This window comes from Microtus pennsylvanicus, chromosome 11, assembly GCF_037038515.1.
Source record: "Microtus pennsylvanicus isolate mMicPen1 chromosome 11, mMicPen1.hap1, whole genome shotgun sequence".
NCBI lineage: Eukaryota > Metazoa > Chordata > Mammalia > Rodentia > Cricetidae > Microtus > Microtus pennsylvanicus.
This window is the reverse complement of record NC_134589.1, coordinates 66,546,765-66,572,415: the sequence shown is the minus strand read 5'-3', so window position 1 is coordinate 66,572,415 and position 25,651 is coordinate 66,546,765. Positions and strand designations below refer to the sequence as shown.

Here is a 25,651-nt window from a genome sequence, read left to right as displayed (position 1 = left end):
TCACTGTGAGACAGCTCACTAACAGCTCAGGGCGTGGCCTGCCTGGCTGTGGGTATTGGGGTGCCTGTAGTTCCTCTGGGCACGTGAGGGTGGGGCTTCCTGGTGGGCCACAGTGAGCTTGCTTGTTAGTGACAGACTGATGCTGGTAGTGTCTTGTCAGACGGCCTGGGCCCCGATCTACTAGAGGAAGGCTGTTCAGCTGCTTCCTGGAGCTGAGGGTTCGGGCTTGGTGTTTTTCAGATTTCGGCATCAGGCTGAGCTGAGAACAGGCTGTTCAATTGCTTCCTGAGACTGAGGGGAGATTCGTAATGCTTGCCTGCCTGTTTTCCAGGAGCGTTGGTGAACCAAGCCAGTTACAGAAGGCCACTTGGTTGTTTCCTGGGACTGTGGGTGGGTGAGGAGGCCACCCATCTGCTTCCTAGGACCTCAGTTGCTCAAGCTGCCTAGGGTACACTACCAGGCTGTTTCCTGGGACAGGGGGTGGGTAGCTGAGGCTGCCTGGATGTTTTGCAGGACTGGATTGTTCCTTCACATTGCTTAGGGGTTCCAAAGCGCCAGCACAAAGCAGGAGCCTACATGTGGGAAGGCAAACATAGGCCATGCTTTTTCAGGACTATGCTGAGGCTGGGAATCCAGGAACTCAGAGTTTGTAAGCACTGCAGACCTGAGCAACAAATGCTATTCCTTAGATGGATGGGAACTGCTGAGTCTCCTGCTTGTCTACCCTTCTCCTAAACCCCGGGCAGGGTCTCTAGCTCAAGCTAGTCTTAAGCTCCCTGTGTAGGTGGGAATGGCTGTGAACGCCTGATCCTCCTGCTCCCATTTCTTAGTGCTGGGATTACAGGTGTGCAACACCATGCCAATTCCATGAGGTGTTGGGAACCAAACCCAGAGCCTTGTGCATGCTAGGCAAGAATTCTATCAACTCAGCTAGAGCCCCAGCCTCTTCTTATCTTTGCTATAGGGAGTGAAATCCCTCACACTCCAGGACTGATCTTGAAAGACTGTGGGAAATGCTGTATGCTTAGCTCCCTTCTTTACAAGGTCAGCACGCATCTCCACACTGCACAAAGCACATACAGCTTCAGCCTCAACTCTTCAGCTGAGGGACATAGTCTAGACACCTCTAGTAGGCATTGTGCTCTCATCCTCCAGTAGGGGGCACAATCTGAATTAATCTCTTTCTTGGATTATTTTATAGTCAACTTGATATCTGGGGGTGGAGTAGGGAAACAGGGACATGAGATTAAGAAAAGGTACAGCAAGGACTGAAAACATGACAAACTGCAATGTCACCTGCTCTTCATCTCTGAATCTGTGCTCTTCAACAACTGGTCTAAGCCATAAACCAAGGAGGACAGGAACAGCATGTCTTCCCATTGGTTTAAATTCACACCATCTTGTTGGGCCCTGGTGGTGCATATCTTTAATCCCAGCACTCTGAAGGCAGAGGCAGGTGGATCCCTACAGAGCAAGTTCCAGGACAGCCAGGGTTACACAGAGAAACCACATCTGGGAAGACCAGAAACCAACCAACCAAACAACAAAAATCCTTGACATTTCCCCTCTGGAGTGCTGAGCGAGCCCCGCCTGACAGGTTATTTCCAGGAGAATAGTTAGTGTCACTGGTCTGAGTAGAGAGGTGAGGCCGAGTGCCACTTTCTAATAGGGTTTTCTCTAGCGTCTCTAATTCGTTGTCAAAAAGTTTAATCTACTTATTTCTTGCAACAGGGTTTCACATAATCCCCAGCCTAGCTTTGAACCCTTGAACCTCTGGTCTCCTGGCTTATGCAGTGGAGAGAACTTGGGGCTTCATGCATGCTTGCATGCTGGGGGAACATCTGTCAAGTGAGCTGCATCCCAAACCCGCTCTCCTCACTCTTTTACAGAGCTAGCTGCAGTGAGTTTCTACTAGAGTGATTCCTACTAGGGCCAGTGATATGACTCAGTGGGTAGAAGTGTTTGCTGCCAAGTCTGACAGCCTGAGTTTGATGCTCGGGACCCACGTGATGAGAGTTGTCCTCCGGCCTTTACACGTGCAGTGCGATGTGATCACTGCCCACAAATGATAATTACTTTTAAACATTTAAAATGATTCTTTACTAACACAGCATCTGGTCCAGATTTCTTAAGTGCTGGCTTGGGATTCATACCCCCATGCATGCTAGGTAACACAACCAGAAGGCACATCCAGGGTTTCCTCAGACACATACTTTTCAGTGACATAACCATGACCAGAGTCCGGTGTCCTGTTCACCCTTTCGTGAACATTTTTCATGTAATTCAAAATAGAAAAATACCGGAAGAATGAATGACTGCATGGACCTCGGCTTGTCCACAGCTTCTCGTCTAATGGACTCCATGCCCCGAAGAGAAACGCTTGGCCACCTCTTGCAATCTGAGGCAATGACGGGGCAGTTTGTGTCACTTGTACGCTACCTAGATGCCTGCAGAGCCTCCTCTCCTCTGCCTCTCTCCTGCTAGGCCAGGCTTCGGTGCCAGGACAGAGTCCAGTCCTCTTGCCTTAGTGTGACCGGATTCTGAAGGCCATTTCGGGCCCAGGCCCCGCTACATCTTATCTTGGTTACTTCCCAAGAGCTCTCTAATTTAAACCTCCCACAAGCAACTCCGCCTCAGAGCCTTCTTCCCTGGGAACTGAGCCTTTTCACTTTTCTGTTACAAAAATAAAAGATGAAAGTAGGGGAAATCTCCTTAAGGCTGTGTGGCTGGAAGCTTACAATCCCCCAGTGTGCTTCCATCACCAGCAGGAGCTGGCTTTCTCTTAGAGCAGGCACAGGGGTGCACACCACTAACCTCGACACCCAGGTTGGGGAGGTGAAGGCAGGAGGATCAGAAGGTTTAGGGCAGCCTTGGCATATAGTGAGCTTGAGGCTAACCTGAGATATATGAGACCCTGTCTCAAATTATTTTAAAATTTCAATTTATATGCTTCAAAATAGCATTGGCTCTAGAGTTATTTATGCTTACTTTTATCTTTAACTGTGTGCATGTGTGTGCTCACACATGTGAGTACAGGGGCCCAGAGGGTGGAGAAAAGGGTGTCATGTCCCCCGGAGCCAGTCATTGGGATCTGGGTTTGGGGAACTGGAGTTCTCCTACGTGCAAGAGTAGCACCTGATTTTAACCACTGAGTTGCTTCTCCAGCTCCACTTACTATTTTGTTTGAGATACGGCTTCTCTACATAGCCCTGGCTGTCGCGGAACTCACAGTGTAGACTAGGCTGGCCTTGAACTCACAGAGATCCTCCAGCCTCTGGCTCCCAAGCGCTGGGATTAAAGGCGTGTGCCACCACTGCCCAGCCCCCACTTATATCCCTGTAAGATAGTAACGCTGGAGGCTGGAGAGATGGCTCAGCAGTTGAGAACACTGTTGCATCTTCCAGAGAACCTGACACTGCTCCCAGCATCCAATTCAGTCTGGTTATGATCATATGTAACTCAGCTCCAGGAGATCTTACACCTCTGGCCTCCACAGTCACCCACACTCACACGCAGATATCCATATGCAAGCATACACATACTTACACATAAAAATGAATCTAAAAAGGACAGTAAAGCCACATCATAGTGTGTATTTATTGTATCTTACAGACCATGCTCTAATAAAGTATTTCATTATTGTTGAGACAGGGTCCACACATCACAGGCTAGCCTCGAACCTGCTGTGAAGCTGAGGATGACCTTAACCTTCTCATCTTCATGCCTCCATCCCACCAAGTGCTGAGAACCATATATTTGGGTTATGCAGTGCTGGGGACAGAACTCGGGGCTTCAGAAAGCACACTAAGCAAGCATTTAGATATAACTGAATCATATCCCTAGTCCCGAATTAACTCTGAAATTCCTAGAGCAGTATGGGACTCTCCAGGTGTTCTCGGGTTGCCTGACAAAGGCAGGCACAAAATCTTTCTATGAGCATGTTAGCCCATACCTCCACAGAGAATCACCAATCCCCACTCTATTCCATCTGTTATTTTCCTTGCAGTACTGGAGGTTGAATCCCAGACCTTGGGCATACTGTACAAGTGCCGTACCACTGACCTATAGCCCCAGCCCTTCACAATTCCAGCTCAGGATATGCATGTGTGGGTCAGTGAGATAGCTCAGTAGACAATGGGTGCTTGCTGCCAAACCTAAGGCCCTGAGTTCAATTCCCAGAGAACCAACTCCCGACATTATTCTCTGACTTCCACATGTGTCCTAGCATGTGCACATACGCAATCACAGGTGCACAGACAAGAGCACACACACACATTACAATTTGGCTCTGAAATGTCTCCTGCAGGTTCGTGTTTCAAGTGTTTTATCCCTGGCTTGCAGGGCTCTTTTGAAGTGTGTAGAACCTTTAGGAGGTGGCATCTGATTGGCACAGTAAGGAGTTATTTTAACGTTAGGCTCACCCACCCACTCCCTGCCAGGCTTAGCCAAGTGCTGCCTGTCTGGCGCCATGTTCTGCTGAGGCTCCACCCCTAAGATGGACTGACGTCATGAAGTAACACAAACTCTTCCATGAGTAGCTCTTCCGCTGTTCTACCACAGCCATCACAAAAAAAAAAAAATCTCAATCTTCCCTGAGCGAAGAGGAGACGGACAATCTAGGGATTTGATAAAATAAGGCAAAAAGCAAATGTGTTCCAGACTAGCCAGGGCTACATAGACAGACCTTGTCTCAGAAAACAAAAACAAAACAACAAAAAGCCCTGTCCCTGTCAACACTTGATATCTGTCAGTCATCCTAATAGACACCTAACAGTATGTCACTGAGATTTTAACTTTCAGCTGAACAGTTTTTCATGCTGTATCTGTCATTTGCCTATCATAAAAATGATGATTGTGTGAGCATTGTGCAATTATGCAACATGATTATTTACGTCAGGGAACAACTTGCAGAATTTGGATCTCTTGTTCTATCATGTGGGTTCCAGGAGGAAACACAGGTCGCCAGGCTTGCAAGGCAAGTTACCACCACCCGCTGCACAATCTTGACAGCTTCTATGCATCTTTTTAGATGAAGCATCTGCTTAAATGTTTACTTTTATTTTTTATTTTTTTTTTTTTTGGTTTTTTTTTGAGACAGGGATTCTCTGTGGCTTTGGAGCCTGTCCTGGAACTAGCTCTGTAGACCAGGCTGGTCTCGAACTCACAAAGATCCGCCTGCCTCTGCCTCCCAAGTGCTGGGATTAAAGGCGTGCGCCACCACCGCCCGGCTCAAATGTTTACTTTTAAAATTGGGTTGAGGGGCTGGAAAGATGGCTCACTGGCTAAGAACATGGGCTGCTGTTCCAGAGGACCCGTGGTTCAGTTCCCAGTACCCACATGACAACTCACAACCATCTGTAACTCCAGTTCTAAAGGATCTGACAATCTTTTCTTTTCTTTTTTTTTTTTTTTTTGAGACAGGGTTTCTCTCTGTAACAGCCCTGACTGTCCTGGAACTTGCTTTGTAGACCAGGCTGGCCTCGAACTCACAAAGATTCACCTGCCTCTGCCTCCAGAGTGCTGGGATTAAAGGCGTGCGCCATCATTGCCCAGTGGGGGCAAAAAATTTTTTTTCCAAGACAGGGTTTCTCTGGGGAACGATCTTAGCTGTCCTGGAACTCACTTTGTAGACCAAGTTGGCCTTGAACCCAGTAAAAATGTTTTTAACTTTATGACAAAGTCCAATTATTATTACTATTATTTATTTGGCAACACTCAGAATAAAATTATGTAAAGTACTGGGGAGGCAGAGGCAGGTGGGTCATTGAGTTCAAGACTAGAGAGAAAGAGAGAGAGAGAGAGAGAGAGAGAGAGAGAGAGAGAGAGAGAGAAAGAGAGAGAGAGAGAGAATATAGCCATCTATAGCATTTCATAATAACGTCCAACTGTGATCCAAATACAGTTAACTCTACAAGGACCAAGTAGTCTGAGAGAGCGCCACCACTTCCTCAAAATGTTGGATGTCTTTATTCTATAGTGACCCAAAGTGATTTTGATATTTCATCCATCTATCTTCAGAAGACTATTTAAAATGTCTTTATAGGGGTTGGAAAGATGGCTTAGTGGTTAAGAGCACTTGCTGCTCTTCTAGAGGACTCAAGTTCAATTCCCAGGACCCACATAAAAGCTCATGACTAGCCGGGCGATGGTGGCGCACACCTTTAATCCCAGCACTCGGGAGGCAGAGGCAGGCGGATCTCTGTGAGTTCGAGACCAGCCTGGTCTACAAGAGCTAGTTCCAGGACAGGCTCCAAAGCCACAGAGAAACCCTGTCTCGAAAAAAAAAACCAAAAAAAAAAGCTCATGACTATCTACAACTCCAGTCCCAAGGGATCCAATACCCTCTCCTGACCTCTGCAGATACTGCACGCTCAAGGTGTTTAGACATTTTTACACAGGCAAGGAAAAAACTGTCTTTATAAGAACACAGAGAAGCAAGCCACATTATTTTATCTGCAGAAATAACCGCAAGACTTTGGAAAACAATGGTTACTTTCAGTAGAGAGCTGGCAGAAAGTGTTCTTTTTTTTTTATCAACTTAATATTTTAGAAATTAAACATCAATTTAACGTAGTGTTTTATATTTTGCAGTACTGTTTCCCATGGGATGAAAAGTCACCAACTTGGTAAAGTGCTTCATTGGCAAATAGCTTTGGTAAGACCAAAACACCTACCAAAGGGGAAGGAAAGAGTCCCACCTCCCCAGACATCCGGTCGCCAGGTCAGGCTGCCTGATGGTGAGGAGGGAGGCACATCTATGTCCTCAGAACACTGCAGTGCTCTGCAGCCCTCAGCCTGCTGCTCATTCGCAACATGCTACTTCAGAGAGAAACATCGCATGTCCAGGACTTTGGCTAGGTATATATTTAAAGTCAGAGGGAGCAGAGACAGGTTTTGTCCTGGAAGCTTTACTGCTTCTGAATTGGCGCATCACAGTACGGAACGTTTTCTGTTAGAAGATCTTTCCTGGGGACCAGCTCTACAAGGAACACAGAGAGACGAGTGGTTAAGATGATTGCAACGGCAGTTACTATCTATCCTCAAAACAGACCTAAGTGCCCACACGCCCACTTCCCCCACAGTTCCAACTGTAAACTGTCTGATTTAGGAACCATGAAAAGAACTCTTCTAGAGACATTTTATTTCAGTTGTCTGAGGTGAAATCTTTGACTCTAAATGAAGGCATTTAATAAGATCCTTATTCATGTTACATAAAAACATACAACCGAGTCCATCATTTTACTAAACATGACTAATTAAACAACGGAACAGAATTAAGCTAAAAATACATTCTTGACCATCTTCGATTGCTTATTAAAAATGTCACCTAGGAAAAAAAAATGTCACCTAGGAATGGTTTTTGGGGGAGGGTCTCATATAGCTCAGGCTAGTCTTGAACTCCCACTGATCCTCCAGCCTCCACCCCCCAATGAAGAAATTAGGGGTTATCAGGCCTTGCTTGGCTACTTAGAAATTTTTATAGAAAGCAAGCTATCACTCTCATAATTTAGACAGTCCTCATCTACAGAACAGTGGTTCCCCTCCCCTTTCATAATTTCCCCTCTCTTTTCCTCCGTTCCTTTTTGTTTTGGTGCTGGGAACCAAACCCAGGCCCTCATGCATTGCTAAACTTGTATCCTACCACTGAGCTACATCCTGATCCTCAGCAATGGCTCCTAACTGAGGCAGTCTTCGGACAGGTCGCTTAGGGAACTTACTAGACAGGAGCCAAGGATGCTAACTGCAATGCGAGAGGCAGTCTGGTGCCAGGAGGAACTGTCATTACAGAATGACCTCTGTGAATTGGAGGCCAGCCTGGTTTACAGGCAAAACCCAGGACAGCTAGAGCTACAGAATAAGAGATCCTGTCTCCAAAAAAAAAAAAAAGAAAGAAAGAAAAAAAAAGTTTTTTTTTTACTTCAAAGTGGTTCATAACCTATTGAAAAAGATAAATAGTCACATAATAACATAAGACTTCACAAATGTCTTTTATAGCGAAAATGCAAGAATTCAAGACTATTACATTGAAGAATAAATTACTAAACCCATCAACACTACTTTATATTATGTTCAGCTTTGAATAAGCAGAAATCTACCAGTGGTTTAGTAAGATTCAGTTTTCTTCCACTATGAACACAGCAGGCCTGAGCTGGTGCAAGTCCTCGGTGCTGCTAAGAACCCAGGACTGCCTTCCCTCCCTGTCTGAACAGCAGTCTGCCTTCCTCGCTACCACCACGTCTGCACTGCAGGCAGGAAGAACAAAGGGCAGGAGGGGAACCCCACCCAGCCCATTCCTTTTCAACAAAACAATAGCTTCAGTGGAAACAACACTCAGTAGATGGAGGTGTGTAAAAGATGCCAGACAGTCTGGGAAAGAACGCTACAGCCTTCCTCATGGCCCCTCTCTGGATGGGCAACACGGACATGCGCATTCACGGAACACTCCTGTTACAACCTGTCCCCAAAGACCCAGTGCTGGCCTGCTGTGCCCACTGGGTCCATCTGTGGCTCACATGGTAGACACCTACCCCACTTTAGTTGGAAATAAATGGGAATAAATGAAGGGATGAAAAATAAATTAAAAAAAAACACCATTTAAGGCCAGGCAGTGGTGGCACATGCCTTTAATCCCAGCACTCGGGAGGCACAGGCAGGCAGATCTCTATGAGTTCGAGGCCAGCCTGATCTACAAGAGTTACAGGCTCCAAAGCTACAGAGAAACCCTGTCTTGAAAAACAAACAAACAGACAAAAACAAACAAACAAACAAAAAAAGAAAAATAAATACATGAGACTGGGAATCCATGGCAGTGCTCGGGCCACAGAAAATCTAAATCCTAGGGACAGGAAAAGGCAAACTTCTTAATTTGGTAACGAACTAATCCTCGGCCTGACAATCTGGCAGTACCAAATTCTATTTTCAAGAGACTCAAAGCCCTGCTCTGATGCACTCTACAACACAGATGCCAGATGTAGCCTCTGAGCCACTTCCTGTCTTGGGGAGATGGAGATCTTGGGGAAGATAGCCTCTCTTGGGAGCTTCCAAAGCTTTCACAGTCTGCTTCCTGTTAATCTGAGCTCAGGAGAGCAGGAACGGCTTTCAGAGCTGAAGTAACTCCACAAGCCTGGGGTTCTTAGCAATACAATCCACTCAAAAACTATAAACTTCAAGTCTGGTTCCAGTTGTTTCCACAAACAAGAAGCCACAGGCAAGTTATCTTACCCAACATTAAGCAATAAAGACAGTCATTCTTCTTTGGTAATCCGCCACACTCACTAGCCTTAAAGTGAGCACTTCTTATAACAAGGAAAAGCCACACAATGAGCTCCCATGACTTTTTGGTCATGTTCTTCTTCTTGAATGAATGAGGAGGAAAGAGGCCAGGGAGCAAACCCAGGTTACATTTTAGAAGCCTCTTTACATCTGTCTTACATGGGACAGTGGGACCAGTGACCTTGCAGCTCCTCAAGGCTCTCCTCAGAATACAGGCTTAAACAAAGAACACCCCTTAGCAAAGTGAGACTCATCCATCCCTGTTTGTGAATGGACCAACTTCATCTGCAAGTATTCTTTCTCAGCATCTTGCTGAAAGCAAAAGAAGCTACCCAGCATGTACTGACATTTGGGCTGCTTCTTTTATTGCTGTAGTCCAGATCTGTTTGTGCCCCATTAGTCACTGACCTTATGATTTACCACTGTAAAAAAGGTCACCAGATCAGCCAGGCGGTAGTGGCACATGCCTTTAATCCCAGACAGAGGCAAGCAGACCTCTGTGAGTTTGATGTCAACCTGGTCTACAGAGTGAGTTCACTAAAGAGACTGAGGTAGGAGGGTCACAGCAAGTTTGACGCCAGCCTAGGCTACAGAGTGAGATCTTGTCTCCAAAAAAATTTTTTATTTTAAATTAAAAAAAAAATATACACACACACACACACACAGAGATATGCATAATGGATAGCCTAGTTCACAATAGTGTGGCAGAAACATTTGGACACTAATAATGTATAGGATATTAAGATAGTTTAAAGTTATAAAAATGTTACTAAATATATCAGGCACATAAACAGCAATACGCTGAGATGGAAGCTTACTTTTTGGTCATGTTCTTCTTCTTTTTTTTTTTTTTTTGAGACAGGGTTTCCCTGTGTACAGTCCTAGGTGTCCTGGAACTAGCTCTTGTAAACCAGGCATTCACCTGTCTCTGCCTCCCGAGTGCTGGGATTAAAAGCGTGTGCCACCACCGCCCAGCAGTAACTTTCTTTCTAAGAACCTATCCCTTCCGGTGTTTGGCCTTGGGGCTCCTCTGACGTACAGAAAGTGCTTTGGGGGAACACTAAACTATCAATCTTTTACAAAGAGTGCACAGTTTCGTAAGGACAAGAACCAGATTTGTCCTACCCATTGTTCCACAAAAATCCCAATGCCTATCACAATAAGGGCTGAGTCACATTAAATTGTCTTAGAAAAACAATCAGTGTTTGACAAATGTACAGGATCAAAGGGCAGAAGTTTAGGGCTGGGGAGATGAGTGAGTTGATAAAATGTGTTCTGTGCAAGCACCGGACCCGAGTTTGGATCCAGAGCACCCGTGCAGAAACACACACCCATGATCTCAGAGCTAGAGAGGTGGACACAGGAAGATCTCTGGGTATGATAAGTGAGCCAATGTACCCAAAGCAGCGAGTTTTAGGTTCAGTGAGAGGCCTTGTCTTTAACAATTAGGTGAACAGCAATCCAGGACACCTGACACCAACTTCTGACCTCCATATACACATGTGCACACACACAAATGTGCACACACTGACACAGACACATATACAAAAAGGCAGAAATTAAAAAAAAAAGACATCTGAGCTGGGCATAGTGGAACACACCTTTAATCCCAGCATGCAGGAGACAGAGGCAGGCGGATCTATATGAGTTCGAGGTCAGCCTGGTTTACAAGAGTGAGGTCTAGGACAGGCTCCAAAGCTACAGAGGAACCCTGTCTCAAAAGATCAAGATGGTCCATACTGAAGCCTCCTCTCACCCAGTGAGCTGAAAGACAGCCAACAGCTCACTTTCCGTGTGACGACACTTAGCGTTCATGTACTTTACCACCAAAGGGCCGTAGAGGCAACTGCTCCAACCAGGAAGTAGCTCAAACCCAGACAAAGGAACTAACAAAGCAAACACTGAAACTCTCAACGCATAAACTGGCCCACATCTCAGCATACTGACATGATAACGGAAGTGCCATTCAGGCCCTGGGACCCAGCACACAGGCAGCAACATCGACCAAAATGAGAACAAAGACCTAATCCATCAAAGTCCATAGTTTTGGAACAGTCCCTAAATGACGTGTGTCAACCCAGGATGTGATTTTTGTGCTTAAAACCCCACCCTGGGAAAGGCTAGGGACTGCACTTGGGACCTGAACACCTAGTGTTGTCACCAGCCAGCTAATAAAGACTTTTTATTGCCTTGACTCTGTGTCCGAGTGGTCTTCTCTGGTGGAAACCTCACTACAGCTCATCACCCAGTGACCCTCTGAATGAGCACATAACTTGGGAGTCGCAGCAGGCGTAGATGACACCATTACGGAGCTGAAAGACATCTCCCCTGCCAGAAAGCACTGGTCTGAAAAGTCCAGACCTCTACAGCCTCCAAAATACATTTCTGTCTCGAAGCCTCCAGGCTGTGGTTAAAGGTTTATCACCATGGCTACGTGAAAGAAGCAAGAAGCGTCTGACTGTGATATCAACCTTCCGTCTTCAACACTGGTGAAAGGTACGAAGAATCTCCAAAACTGGCTGCTACTGTTTCTACCTTGCCACAAAGCCAGAACTCCCATCATCTTATAAAGGCTCCTTTCTACAAAGTTGTTCAAGTTCTGACCACGAAGCTACAGCCATGAGGACAGCTCCGTTTATGAGTCTCTGGGATTAGATTTAGATACTGATCACAGCTGCTAAGTCATAGTGATGGCCCCTGACTAGGCCGGTGGGAAGAAGAATGCCTGTGAGATTTCACTTCAAGCAGCCTGCTCCAAAACAAAGACACAATCTTGAATCTCATCTTAAACAATGAAGATGTGGTTAGGCATGCAGACATGCTAGAAGAAGTTGCCCTGGAAACTGACGGTTTTTCAGGAAGTGACCTAAAAAAAAAAAGGAGAGAGAGAGAAAGAGAGAGAGAGAGAGAGAGAGAGAGAGAGAGAGAGAGAGAGAGAGAGAGAGAGAGAGATGCTAGGCCTGGCACCTTTAATCCCAACACTCAGGACACAGAGGTAGACAGATTCTTTGAATTCAAGGTCAGCCTAGTCTAAAAAGCAAGTTCCAGAACAGTTAGGGCTACATAGAGAAACCTCGTCCCAAAAATAAATAAATAAAAACAAAATAACCAAAAAAAGGAATGTGGGCTGCTGCCCTCGTGTGTGTGTGTGTGTGTGTGTGTGTGTGTGTGTGTGTGTGTGTGGCGGGGAGAGGAAATATACTAATTCTATACCAGGAGAAATTCAAGAATAGCCTGTGCACCCAGTAACTGCAAAGGTGAAGGAGTCAGAACGTTTTAACTCGTGTTTGTTCAGAGTAAGAGTAAAGATCCTTTATATGGTTCAGTGACCTAGTTTGCTGTGGAAGCTTATCTGTGAGAGGACCACATGCTCTTAAAACACACAAAGCCAGCAGAGTAGTGGTGGTGCATGCCTTTAATCCCAGCACTCGGGAGGCAGAGGCAGGTGGATCTCTGTGAGTTGCAGCCTAGTATACAAGAGCTAGTTCCAGGACAGGCACCAAAGCTACACAGAAACCCTGTCTTGAAAAAAATAAGAAACAAAACAAAACAAAAAAACACAAAGCCATTCTATGTCAGCCTGGTCTACAGAGAGTTCCAGAATAGCCACGGCTACAAAAACAACAAACAAACAAAAACCAAAAACAAAATCAGCTTTAGTAAATAACCAAAAACTACTGTAGTGGTTTGAAAGAAAATGGCCCCCAAAGGAAGTGGCACTATTAGGAAGTGCTTTATTGGGGGTAGATATGCCCCTGTTGTGTGTCACTGTGGAGGTGGGCTCTTAAGTCTCATATATACTCAAGCTTCACTCGGTGTAATACTTAGACCACTTCCTATTGCTTGCTTCTCCAGCACCATGTCTGCCTGCATGCTGCCATGTCCCACAGCAATAATGGACTAAACCTCTGAACTGTAAGCAAGTCACCCCATTTATAAGAGTTGCCATGATCAACTGGGCAGTGGTGCACACCTTTCATCCCAGCACTCGGGAGGCAAGGCAGGTGGATCTCTGTGAGTTCAAGGCCAGACTGGTCTACACAGCAAATTTCTCCATAGCCACTGAGAAACCCTGTCTCAAAATAAAATAAAATAAAAAATAATAAAATAAAATAAAATGACTTGCTTGGTCATGGTATCTCTTCACAGCAATAGAAACCCTAACTAAGACACTACTTTTCGAACAAAGCACTGGAGAATCCCTCCATGAACTTGTTTGACACAAAATCTTCTTCAACAAGATCCAGAATCTAAAAATATCTACCATAAAGTGTTGTAGAATACTTGTTTAATTTTGTAAAGATGTATTGCATTTGTTAATGTTGTGGAATATTTGTTTAACTATGTCATGATATGTTGCTGTTTTAGCTTGCCTGCCTAACGCACCTGACTGGTCTAATAAAAAGGTGAATGGTCAATAGCAAGGGAGGAGGTATAGGTAGAATTTCCAGGCAGGGAAAGTAAATAGGAGGAGGAATTTAGGCTTGTGGAAAAAAGAAAAGGAGACAACAGGGAGACATCAGCGGTCAGACAGACAGACACGGACGAAGCAGGAAAGTAGGTCATACAGAATGAAAGAAAGATAAAAAGTCTAAGTCAAAAAGGTAAAAAGGTAAAAAGTCATGCAGATAAATGGAAACAGGTTAAATTAAGTTAAAAGAGCTAGGGGACAAGCCTAAGCTAAGGTAGAGCATTCATAATTAATAATAAGTCTCCATGCCTTTATTTGGGAGCTGGTTGGTAGCCCCCAAAAATTCCAAATACAAAAAGGAAAATGGATCAGCTAGACTATATTAAATAAGAAACTCCTCAAAGAGAAAGACCACAAGTAGAAGATTCTTAGAATAGAAATATCCAATAAAAGATTTATATTTAGAACATACAAGAATTCCTTCAAGTCAAGAAAAAAGGCAAACAATCCTGTAGGAAAGTGAGCACTTTGTAAAGAGAATATTCAGATCTCTGCTAACCCACTGAAAGGAGTTCATACTTCCTTAGTTAGCAGACACATACAAACTAAGGGGCCTGTAAGATAGCTCAGTGGGTAAAGGTGCCTGTCATCAAGCCTGGCACCCCACACTCAATGCCTCGAACCCACTTGATGAGAGCTAGCTTCTGACTTCCACTAGTATATATGTGTGTGCATTTGAGTGTGCAAGCACGCACGCACGCGCACACACACACACACACACACACACACGTTAAAAACATTAACAACGGGCTAGAAAGTTGGCTCAGCGGTTAAGAGCATTGCCTGCTCTTCCAAAGGTCCTGAGTTCAATTCCCAGCAACCACATGGTGGCTCACAACCATCTGTAATGAGGTCTGATGCCCTCTTCTGGCCTGCAGGCAATACACACAGACAGAATATTGTAAACATAGTAAATAAAAAAATTTAAAAAAAAAAGGCCTGGAGTATATTTCCATTTCCTATAATCCCAATTCTTCTAAATTAAAATAACTAATTATAGAATAAAAGGCAAAAAAATAGACAGTCTGGCTGGAGAGATGGCTCAGAGGTTAAGAGCACTGACTGCTCTTCCAGAGGTCCTGAGTTCAATTCCCAGCAACCACATGGTGGCTTACAGCCATCTATAATGAGACCTGGCGCCCCCTTCTGGCTTGCAGGCACACGTGGAAGGAATGCTATACATATAATATAATAAATAAATAAATAAATAAATATTTAAAAAAAAAAAATAGACAGTCTAAGTCGATAATAAATGATGCCAGAAAAAATAATACAGATCTCTGTGAGTTCTAGGATAGCCAAGGCTACATAGTGAGACCCTGTTTCAAAAAAACAAGAACAATAAATAAAATAAAACAAAACAAAAAAAAACAACACAAAAAGGATGTGAATAAAACTATAGTTTTGCAATCAGATCTGGCGGAGGGGCTCTAGAGAGATGGCTAGGCAGTTTAGAGTCCAGCTGCTCTTATAGAGGACCTGGTTTCAGTTCTCATCAGTCATCTGATGGCTAACAACCATTTATAATTTAACTCCAGGGACTCCAACATCCTCTTGTGACTTCCACTGATATCAGGCAAACATGGGTGCACATATATACATGCAAGCAAAACATGCAAACACATAAAGTGAAATAAAAGAATCTACAAACAAACTTGAAAATAAAAAGAAAAAAGGGGGAGGGGAGATGGCTCAGCCGAGGACTTGAGTTCACTTCTGGTGTTGGTGTTAGAGAGTAATGTCAGCCTGGTGGCTGTGATCACGCCTGCAATCCCAGGGGAAGCCAGCCTAATTTACACAGCAAGTTCAAGACAGCCAGGGCTACAGAGTGAAACCCTGTCTCAGAGTAAGAAAAAAACAAAACAATAATAATAAACAAAATAAAGACAAACAAAGGAGCAGTAACGTTACTATTTTGAAACATCAGTCAGCAATCATATCCCTCCAACCCACTTTACTTACTCAGGGTGTTGTGGTCAGTGTGAATACCTTGAATAACAGATGTTCTGAGTAATAGTTCAACATCGGAACCCATTTTCAACATCTGTTAAGAAAATCAGACAGAGTCACCCCTGAGTGCTTCGTAGGGCTGCACTGGTTTTGAAGACAACGGTTTTACAGGTCTCTTTCTGATAATGTGGCTTCTAGCTTTGTACAACTGCATCAGGTAGTATAGGAAGTGCAAACATTTCAGATGCCCTTCATTTTTATCTATCTAGCCCAAATTTTGTTCAAATAGACTTAGAACTTTGTCATAATTTGCATTTTAAAATGTGTTGGAGACTGGGCATCGCAGAGCACGCCTTTGATCCTAGCACTTAGGAGGCAGAGGTCAGCCTGGTCTACATAGTGAGGTCTAGGACAGCAGAACTACATAGTGAGACCCCCGTCTCAAAATAAAAACAAAACAAATGAAAAAGCAATTTTTTCTAATTTGTTGTTCACTTGTACAAATATTATTAATTATTAGAGATATTCTCTTATTTGTATTTTCTCTTTTACCAATCAATTCTCTGTGCCATAAGAAGCCCCACAATTTTCTTTTCTCAGTATGTAGCCCAGGCTGGCATTGGATGGTGATTCTTCTGCTTCGGCCTCTAGAGCACTACAAAGACAGGCAAACCCCACCACGCCCAGCTCACTCTGCACTGCTTCCCGACCTAAAATTCCCTGTGAAGTGCTGCATCATGAGACCGCTATAGCGGCTTCTGCCATGGCTCAGCTGCCCTGGCCTTGACCAGAGCTGCTTCTGCATTCTCTTCCCAGGGACCTTGTTATCTTTGGGGGTAGGAAACAAGCCCGAGGGGAGCCACAGCAAACAAGTGCAGGCGTCTGCGACTGTGGGAGCTCTCACTACCAGGGATGGCTTTCCTTCACATGACCCTCCACTCCTGCCTCCTCTCTTTACCAAGGACATTCACACCAGCTCTGTTAACAACTGAAACCTGTTACTGCACCTCTTCTATTTTCTCCGGAGAGGCCTCACTTTTATGTTTTTTGAATTCTTCATTTATCTTTACTCTGGCCGCTAGAGAGAGAGAGAGAAATACATGTAACTTAATACCCATGATTCTTACATGTTATTCAGCATAACTCATTATGGATTTCTACTTCTCATATAAAGCAAAGCATGAGCAATGTGTTCCGTGCCAAGCATGATATCACAACACCATGAGAGCAGCACTTAAGATGATGAGGCAGGGGCTGGAGAGATGGCTCAGAGGTTAAGAGCATTGCCTGCTCTTCCAAAGGTCCTGAGTTCAATTCCCAGCAACCACATGGTGGCTCACAACCATCTGTAATGGGGTCTAGTGCCCTCTTCTGGCCTGCAGGCATACACACAGACAGAATATTGTATACATAATAAATAAATATTAAAAAAAAAGATGATGAGGCAGGAGAATTTTAAGTTTGAGGCCACCTTGGGCTATAGATGGTAAGGCTTTTTTCTTCTTCCTTCTGCCTTTTTTTCTTTTTCTTTTTTTTTTTTTGACATAGCTCTGGCCATCGTGGAACTCATTATATAGACCATGCTGGCCTGGAACTCAGAGATTCTCCAGACTTTAAGGCCACCAAGCCTGGCTTCTTTTCAACTTTATTTGTGTACCTTCAGAACTACTAGATTCTAAGAAGTCTGAACCCAAGTATGTCTTTTGTGTAAATCTAAACATTTGTTTTGTTTTGAGCAAGGGTCTCACTGTAAAGCCGAGGCTGTTTTGAACATGTGAGCCCTCTTCCTCAGCCTCCAGAGTGCTAGAGTTACATGCGTGTGCTACCACACCCAACTAAAATGCTGTATGAAGACAGGAAGAACCAGTGCAAACTGTATATACCCGCACACACAGATGCATCAGTATGGAAGATCTGATCCCGGGCATCTTGGCTAAAGAAAAAGTGAATGATGAAAGCAGAGTTGCTAGGTGTGGTAGGTAGGTGTGGTGACACATGCCTTTAACTAAGTACGGAGTGGGGGGAGGGGGGGCAAAGGCAGGAGGTGCTCTGTGAGTCTGAGGTCAGCACAGTCGACATGGCAAGTTCTAGGATGGGTAAGACTATAAAGTGGCCTGTGTGTCTCAAACAACCAAAAACAACAACAACAACAACAAAACAACCTTTTAGGCTCACACATATCACCTACATTGCAGCAACTTAATTATATGAAGTCCTTAGTAAATATTCAACAAATGTTGGCTAAAACAATAAAATAACCCATGCTGACAGAAAAATAGCCATGGAGTCTCCTTTGGTGCTGATCTTCCTCAGGGTTAAGAGTCTGGTCCTATCCTAGCTGCGTGGTAGTGGCGCAGACCTTTAATCCCAGCATTCAGAAGGCACAGGCAGAGGCAGGTGGGTCTCTGAGTTTGAGGCCAGCCTGGTCTACAGAGCAGCCAGCTAAAGAATGGCTGTGCACCAGGGGTGGTGGCACAGACCTCAGGCAGGAGGACCAGGAGCTCAAGGTCACCCTCTACAAGAGAACCTACAAAGCCAGCCTGGGATATCTAAGATTCCCAGCTCACGGTGGCACCCTAGCTCAATGATGGAGTGATTTGCTTCACATGGGTGAGGCTCTAAGTTCAATTCCTAGCAATGCAAAACAAGACAAATAACAAAAGCATGGATTTGCTCTAAAGGAGTGAAAATATATTTACCTTCTAATGCTCTCTTATCATTTTTAAAAACTTGTTGTCTGGTCCTGTGTAGTGTTCTAAAGAGCTGTAAAACCTATTAAGAAAAAGAAGAATTCAGGGCCGAGGAGATGGCTCAGGGGATAAAGCACATGCTCCGCAGTTCTGAGTTGTGAGTTCAAATCCCTGGAATCCACAAAAAACCAGATATGAGCCGGGCGATGGTGGCGCACGCCTTTACTCCCAGCACTCAGGAGGCAGAGGCAGGCGGATCTCTGTGAGTTCGAGACCAGCCTGGTCTACAGAGCTAGTTCCAGGACAGGCTCCAAAGCCACAGAGAAACCCTGTCTCGAAAAAACAAAAAACAAACAAAAAAAAAAAACAGAAAAAAACAGATATGAGAGTGCACATCTGTAACCCCTGTATGCCTGCAGCAAGATGACAGCAGCGAGACAGGATAATTCCAGGCGCTCAAGGGATTCTGGAGCTAGCCTGTCATATGCAGAATTCCTGCCTCAAACAAGGTGGAAGCAAGGACCAACACCTGAGGTTTCCTCTGACCACACACATACACAAAGAGAGTTATACACACACATACACACAAATAAATAAATAAATAATATTTTATGGTTAAGAAAAAAAAATCAAAATCAAAGCCGGGCGGCAGTGGTGCGTGCCTTTAATCCCAACACTCAGAGGTAGAGGCAGGTAGATCTCTGAGTTGGAGGCCAGCCTGGCCTACAGAGTGAGTTCCTGGACAGCCAGGACTACTCAGAGAAACACTGTATCAGGAAAAAAAAAATCACATTTTACATAACATTTAAAATTGCTGTGTTAGAAGGATTAAGTAGGATTTATTTCCTATTTGTTTTCAGCATAGCTAGTAAAGCAAGAACTTGCAAAATATCTTCTGAGTTGCTATGTCTCTTTCAGTTCAAGAACAAAACAAAGTTGGGCTGTGAACAGAGAAACTCAGCTCAAAAATCCACACCCATCCACTCCCCACCTCCCCCCACAAAAAGCCAAAAACAAACGAACAAAAATAATGGGGAACTGGGGAGATGGTGCAGTGGTCAGGAGGATGTACTGTATGCAAACTGTTCTTCAGAGGACCTCAGTTTGGTTCCCAGCACCCACATCAAGTGGCTCACAACCACCTGTAACTCCTCTGGCCTCTACAGGCATCTGCACTTGTGCATACATACCCACACACATGCACACAGACACATAATTAGGAAAAAAAAGTAGCAGTTGGGGTTACAACTCAGTGGTACAGTGTGCAATTTAGCAAAGGTAAGGCCCTGGGCTCCCAGGCTCCATCTAGCACATAAATATTAAAAAAAAACCTGTTATTTACAAAATTGCTAAGGTTTGTGAAACAAACAATCATCAATGAAAGAAAGAAAGGAGGAAGGGAGGGAGGAAGAGAGAGAGAGGGGGAGGGGGGGAAAGAAAGAAGGAAGGAAAGAAAGAAATAAGGAAAAAAAGAACACAAAACACTAATCTAAGCCAAGTACGGTGGCTCATTATCTGTAAATCCAGCACTCAGGAGGGGGAGGCAGGAGAATTAACTCTTCCAAAAGACCTGGGTTCAATCCCCAGCACCCACATGACACCATACAATTCCAGGTGATCTGACACCCTCACACAGACATACATGCAGGCAAAACATCAATGCCCATTAAGATAAAAAACATTAAAAACAAAATAAAATAGAAAATCTACCTTAGATATAGGGCTGGGGAGATGGCTCAGTGATTAAAATCGTGGTTCAGCAAGGGTCAAGACCTGAATTTGGATCCCCAGAACGCCCCAAAATACAGGGTAGATGCACACTTCCAGCCTCGAAAGGCAGAGACAGAGGATACCCAAAGCAACTGGCTCTCAAGGCTACATACTCATACTGGAGAACTCTGGGGTCTGTTGAGAGACCCTGCCTCAATAAAGAAGGTAGAAGAGCAATAGAAGTATCCATACATGCACGCATGCACTCACAAGTACACACATGAAATGGAAAAAATATTTAAGATTTACTTATGAGCATTTTAGATTTAGGATTTTTATTTTTTTATGCTTCGTCTGTACTTTAAGACAATCACAGGAAAGGAACAGACTTGCTATAGGAGAACAGGGACGAAACAACATTGTGGGGATGGCTTTGAAATTGAGAAATGTGCACAGAAAGGATTTTTCTTTCCTTTTTTCTTTCCTTTTTTCTTTCTTTCTTTCTTTCTTTCTTTCTTTCTTTCTTTCTCCCTTTTTGTGTGTTTTTTTCTAGTCAGGGCTTTTCTGTGTAACAGTCTTGGCTGTCCTGGAACTCACTCTGTAGACCAGGCTGGGTCTTGAACTCACAGAGATCCACCTGTCTCTGCCTCCTGAGTGCTGGGATTAAAGGTGTGCACCACCACCCAGCCAGAAAGAATTTTTCTTTTTTTTTTTTTAATATTTTTTTATAATTTATTTAACTTTATTTTATGTACATTGGTATGACGGTGTTAGATCCTCTGGAACTGGAGTTACAGACAGTTGTTAGCTGTCATGTGGGTGCTGGGAATCGAACCTAGGTCCTCTGGAAGAGCAGCCAGTGCTCTTAACCACTGAGCCATCTCTCCAGCCCCCCAGAAAGAATTTTTCTAAAGTGCTTGACAGTAAGAGCTGATTGCCTTGCAGAGACTGTTGAAAGGAATATGTTGTTTGTTTTTTTGATTTTTTTTTTCAAGACAGGGTTTCTCTGTAGCTTTGGAGCTTGTCCTGGAACTAGCTATTGTAGACCAGGCTGGCCTCAAACTCACAGAGATCAGCCTGCCTCTGCCTCCAGAGTGCTGGGATTAAAGGTACCATCCACCACCTGGCCAGGAATATGGCTCTTAAAGGTGCCACAGTAGACTGTGTTTAACACATAGCGGGTCCTGGGTTCATTTCTCAGCACTACAAAATAAAAAAAATAAAGTGAAAAGAGACAGACAGGCAGGCAGGCAGGCACATGCACACACACACGACTAGGTGTCTAGGTACACACCTGTAGTCCCAGCATCTTAGGAAGTAGAGCATGGAAATCACTTGATCCCAAAGATCATATCAAGACCATAGTCTCAAACCAAACAGTAATCTCAGTAATTATATGTCGTCCCTAAGGGACTGGGGGCATCCATTAACACAAAAACAACACCACTAGTTTAAGACCATTATCCTCATAAAAAGAAAATGGGAGCTGGAGAGATGGCTCTGAGGTTAAAATCATAGGCTGCTCTTTCAGAGGACCCAGGTGCTTCCCATCACCCACATGGCAGCTGACAACCACCTTTAGCTTCAGTTCCAGGGACTCTAATGCCCTCTTCTGGCCTCTGTGGGTACCAGGTATACACACATGATACACGGACATTCAGGAACACCACCCATTCAAAGAAAATACTTTTAAAAAGAAAATGCTATCTTTATTATCACAAAGCTATTGAGACCAATATTACATTGGAGCTAATAAAATAATTACATTTTTATTTATTATTATGCAGTATTGGGCATGGAACCCAGGACCTTGACCATGCTAAGGGTTCTACTACTGAACTAAATACAGTCACATCCCTACTAAAACACTTTTCAAATGCAAAAAGTAGCTGAGTGTAGAGGCTCACACCTGTAATCCCAGCACTTGGCATGCAGACTGCTGAGTTGGAAGCCAGCCGGGGGCTACACAGAAAGTCTGAGGCCAGACCCTCCTAATTCCCAATTAAACTTCAGGTCTCTGCCTATGGTTTCTTGTGATTTTCTTTCTTTCCTTTTTAAATTTTGGGACAAGACCTACATTGTCTGGGATAGCCATGAACAAGAGGTTCAGCAATGCAGCCACTCCCTCTCTAGAGATTTCTGAATTCCTCTAGGTAAGTTAAATCCTAGTTTCAGCCTCACAAAACAAGCTGTGTTTTTAGTCTGAAGAACTTCCTTCGATTTTATTGTCTATAATCTTACTACTGGTTTCTTTATGAAGGCAAGGGCGGTCAGTTTACGATCATCACCCTCCTCCATTCACCATCTCTCACCCCCTCACTCACTGTCCCTCATGGCTGTCACTCTCTTCCACTCAGCGCCCCTCGGGGTCCCCCTCCTCCGCTCACCGCCGATCGGGGTGGTCACCCTCCTCACTCACTCTCCCTCGGGGCCGTCTCCCTTCCCTCCCACTGCTCTCATGGTCGTCACCCTCTTCCACTGACTCCTCCACTCTGCGTCCCTTCGGGTCGCCTCCCTCCCCTGCCGAGGGTCCTGATCTTCAGCCTCCCTGTCCCTCCTCCCCAGCCCTGTCACCTTGGCGGCCTGACCCATGGCTCCCCACGCCGCTGCCACCGCCTCTCAAGCCGCCCCCTCTCGGTAGCCAATCAGGACTGGGGCGTGGCCAGAAACGCTCCGACATAGCAACCAATCAGAGCGTAGCTCCTCCTCCCTAGCCCGCCTTCTCCACAGGAAGAAGGTCAGGCGTTTTCTAAGTAGATCCAATTATAAAATCGCGAGAAGTCGCAGAGCCAAATTACGAAAAGGAGAACGGAAGTAACCGGAAGCCATGTTTGTTAGGGTCAGAGTTCCTTCCGCTTTGCTGCACGCCTGGTTATTAGTTAATGGGTGACCTTGGCACCTGCTCGTTTTTACCTTCCGTTTTAGGGCGTGGGTCGTTTCTTAAAGTTCCTGTACTTTAACGTTTCCCAGCTGTGACTGTCTCCTTGGAAACGTGTGCAAACAAAAGCCAAGCCCTAACAAACACAGCCGCTACAAATCAGAACGCTGCCTCCTGAAAGTCCTGTTTATTTATACATTTGCTTAATTCCTCCCCCAGAAGGTGACGCTGAGTTGCCTGCTCAAGTTCACACGCTTGATCCCAGAGACTTCTCACCCTCTGCATTACCATTAGACTCTTTATCTTACCCTGCTCTTTGGTTTTGCTGAGGTAGAAAATCATCTATTAAAAGCTTCACAGTCGTGGGCTGGAGAGATGGCTCAGAGGTTGGGAGCATTGCCTGCTCTTCCAAAGGTCCTGAGTTCAATTCCCACAACCACATGGTGGCTCACAGCCATCTGTGGTGGGGGTCTGGTGCCCTCTTCTGGCCTGCAGGCATGCACATAGACAGAATATCGTATACATAATAAATAAATAAATAAATATTTTTAAAAAAATAAAATAAAAGCTTCACAGTCGTAACCATAAAACATTTATATACATTTTAACTTAGAATTTACAGGCATGCTTCCTTGTTTCTATTTCACAATCGTTTGCCTTCAACACTCCTGTAGCATTTGAGGTTACTTTTTGGTAAAATTGACAGTTGATTAAAAGATTTGGAAGCTGGGTGTGGTGGTACATCTTGTAAGCCCAGCGTTTGGGAGATTAAGTCAGGAGTATCAGCCTAGAGTATAAGAAACTCTGTCTCAATCAAAAAGCTAAAGAGGGCCAGGCGGTGGTGGCGTATGTCTTTAATCCCAGCACTTGGGAGGCCAGCCTGATCTACAGATTGAGTTCCAGGACAGCCAGGACTAAACAAAGAAAAATCTGTCTTGAAAAACAAAACAAAATAAGAAAGTGTGGGTGAGTTTGGTTTGGCTTTGACACAGGGTCTCGCTATAGAGCCCTGCCCTGTTTGAAGCTTGCTCTATAAATCAGGCTGGTCTCGAACTCTGTCTCGGAGTGCTGGGATTAAAGCCATACACCACCACATTTGTAATTTTCCTCAGAAATGCCTTCTACTTTGTTTGAGACTAGAAGTCACCAGTTAAGCTAGACTGATTGGCCTAGCCTTAAGGATCTTCTGTCTGTCAAGTTGGGAGCATAGGCCCCAGCCCCTTACATCTATCCCAGCCCCCAGGCCTGGTCTGGACTCCAAATCCCAGCAGGCCCACTGGTCAGGACCACTCCCCAGGGTACTTAAGTGATCTCTCGAAAGAGGAACATGTGGTCTCCCTTTCTTCCTGCTTCCTGGTTCCCCCTCGGGGCTACCGGAGAGCAAGAGCGCAGATCTCCTGTTAAACCTGGATATTTTTTAATTTGGCTTGTTTTGATTTGGCTTGATTGGGAATTTTGTGTCGACAGGGAGCTCACGTTAAGAAATATTCCTAACACTGTCTCTGCCTGCCTGGTGCTAGGATCACAAATGTGTAACAGCTTGCCTAGCAAGTCATCATGAGAACAGCAAGATCATTGTCAACTTTTAAAAACTGTTATTGATGGCTAGAGAGCTGGCATAGAAGTTAAGAATGCAGGCTGCAAGGGCCTGAGAGATGGCTAAGCAGTTAAGAGTACTTAGTTCTTTCTCTTCCAGAGGACCCAGGGTTCAATTTCCAGTACCTGCAATGGCAGCTCACAACTGTTCCAGAGGATCTAACATGACACCCTTGCACAGACATATATGCAGGTCAGGCACCAATGTACATAAAATAAGTTAAATTTAAAAAAAAAAAGTGTTGGCTGCTCTTCCAAAGAACCTGAGATCAATTCCCAACATCCATATGGCAGCTAACAATGATCTGTAACTCCAGTCCCAGGGGATCCAACACCCTCTTCTGGCCTCCAAGGACATCACATGCAAATGATGTAGATATATACATTCAGGCAAACACTTATACACATAAAAATAAATAAAAATCTCAAAAAACTGTTATGGAGGTACTAGAATTGCAGAAGAACATTTAATATAACCAATTATTAAATCAAGGGTAGTGGCTATTGACTTTTATCCAAGAAATAGTAAATTAGGTCATCTGTGACATTCAATTGTAGTACCTTCTGGAGTAATCTTTTTTTTTTTTTTAATTACACTTCAGTACTGTCTTCGTTAGGATTTCTATTGCTGAGATGAAATACCATTACCAAAAAGTAAGTTGGGGAGGAAAGGGTGTATTTGGTTTATACTTCCTCATCACTGTTCATCACTGAGGGAAGTCAGGACAGGAACTCTTAACAGGGCAGGATCCTGGAGGCGGGAGCTGATGCAGATACAATGGAGGGGTGCTGTTACTGGCTTGCTTCCCATGACTTGTTCAGCCCACCTTCTTATAGAACCCAGGCCCAGCAGCCCAGGGATGGCACCACCCACCATAGGCTGAAGCCTCCCCCGCTGATCACTAAATGAGAAAATGCCTGCACTGGATCTCAAGGAGGCATCTACCTCCTCAGCTGAGGCTCCTTCCTCTAGCTTGTGTCAAGTTGACACACAAAACCACCCAGTACAAGTACTGTAGCACAGTTTCCTTTAAAAATATAGTTTTTGTAATAATAATTTCTGGCTAGAAAGTTAACCAAAAG

The 25,651-nt window shown here is 44.5% G+C and overlaps 1 protein-coding gene across 6 annotated transcripts; it reads right to left on the bottom strand.

The window, feature by feature from the left end:
• Window positions 1-3,568: 3,568 nt before the first annotated feature.
• On the bottom strand, window positions 3,569-22,738 carry Lyrm7 (LYR motif containing 7). Of its 6 annotated transcripts, XR_012912408.1 has the most exons (7): window positions 22,669-22,738; window positions 18,394-18,466; window positions 16,702-16,772; window positions 15,707-15,788; window positions 6,246-6,979; window positions 5,242-5,474; window positions 3,569-5,053 (listed from the first exon to the last, which is right to left on the bottom strand). XR_012912408.1 is itself a non-coding variant. In XM_075992581.1 (5 exons), the coding sequence occupies exons 1-5, from the start codon at window positions 22,684-22,686 to the stop codon at window positions 6,909-6,911; spliced, it is 315 nt and encodes a 104-aa protein (XP_075848696.1). In that variant the 5' UTR covers window positions 22,687-22,738; the 3' UTR covers window positions 3,569-6,908. The 6 variants fall into 6 exon arrangements, 3 of the variants coding, with proteins under 3 accessions (XP_075848696.1, XP_075848695.1, XP_075848697.1); XR_012912406.1 differs by having other exon boundaries at window positions 5,242-6,979; XR_012912407.1 differs by having other exon boundaries at window positions 3,569-5,474.
• Between the last annotated feature and the right edge of the window lie 2,913 nt (window positions 22,739-25,651).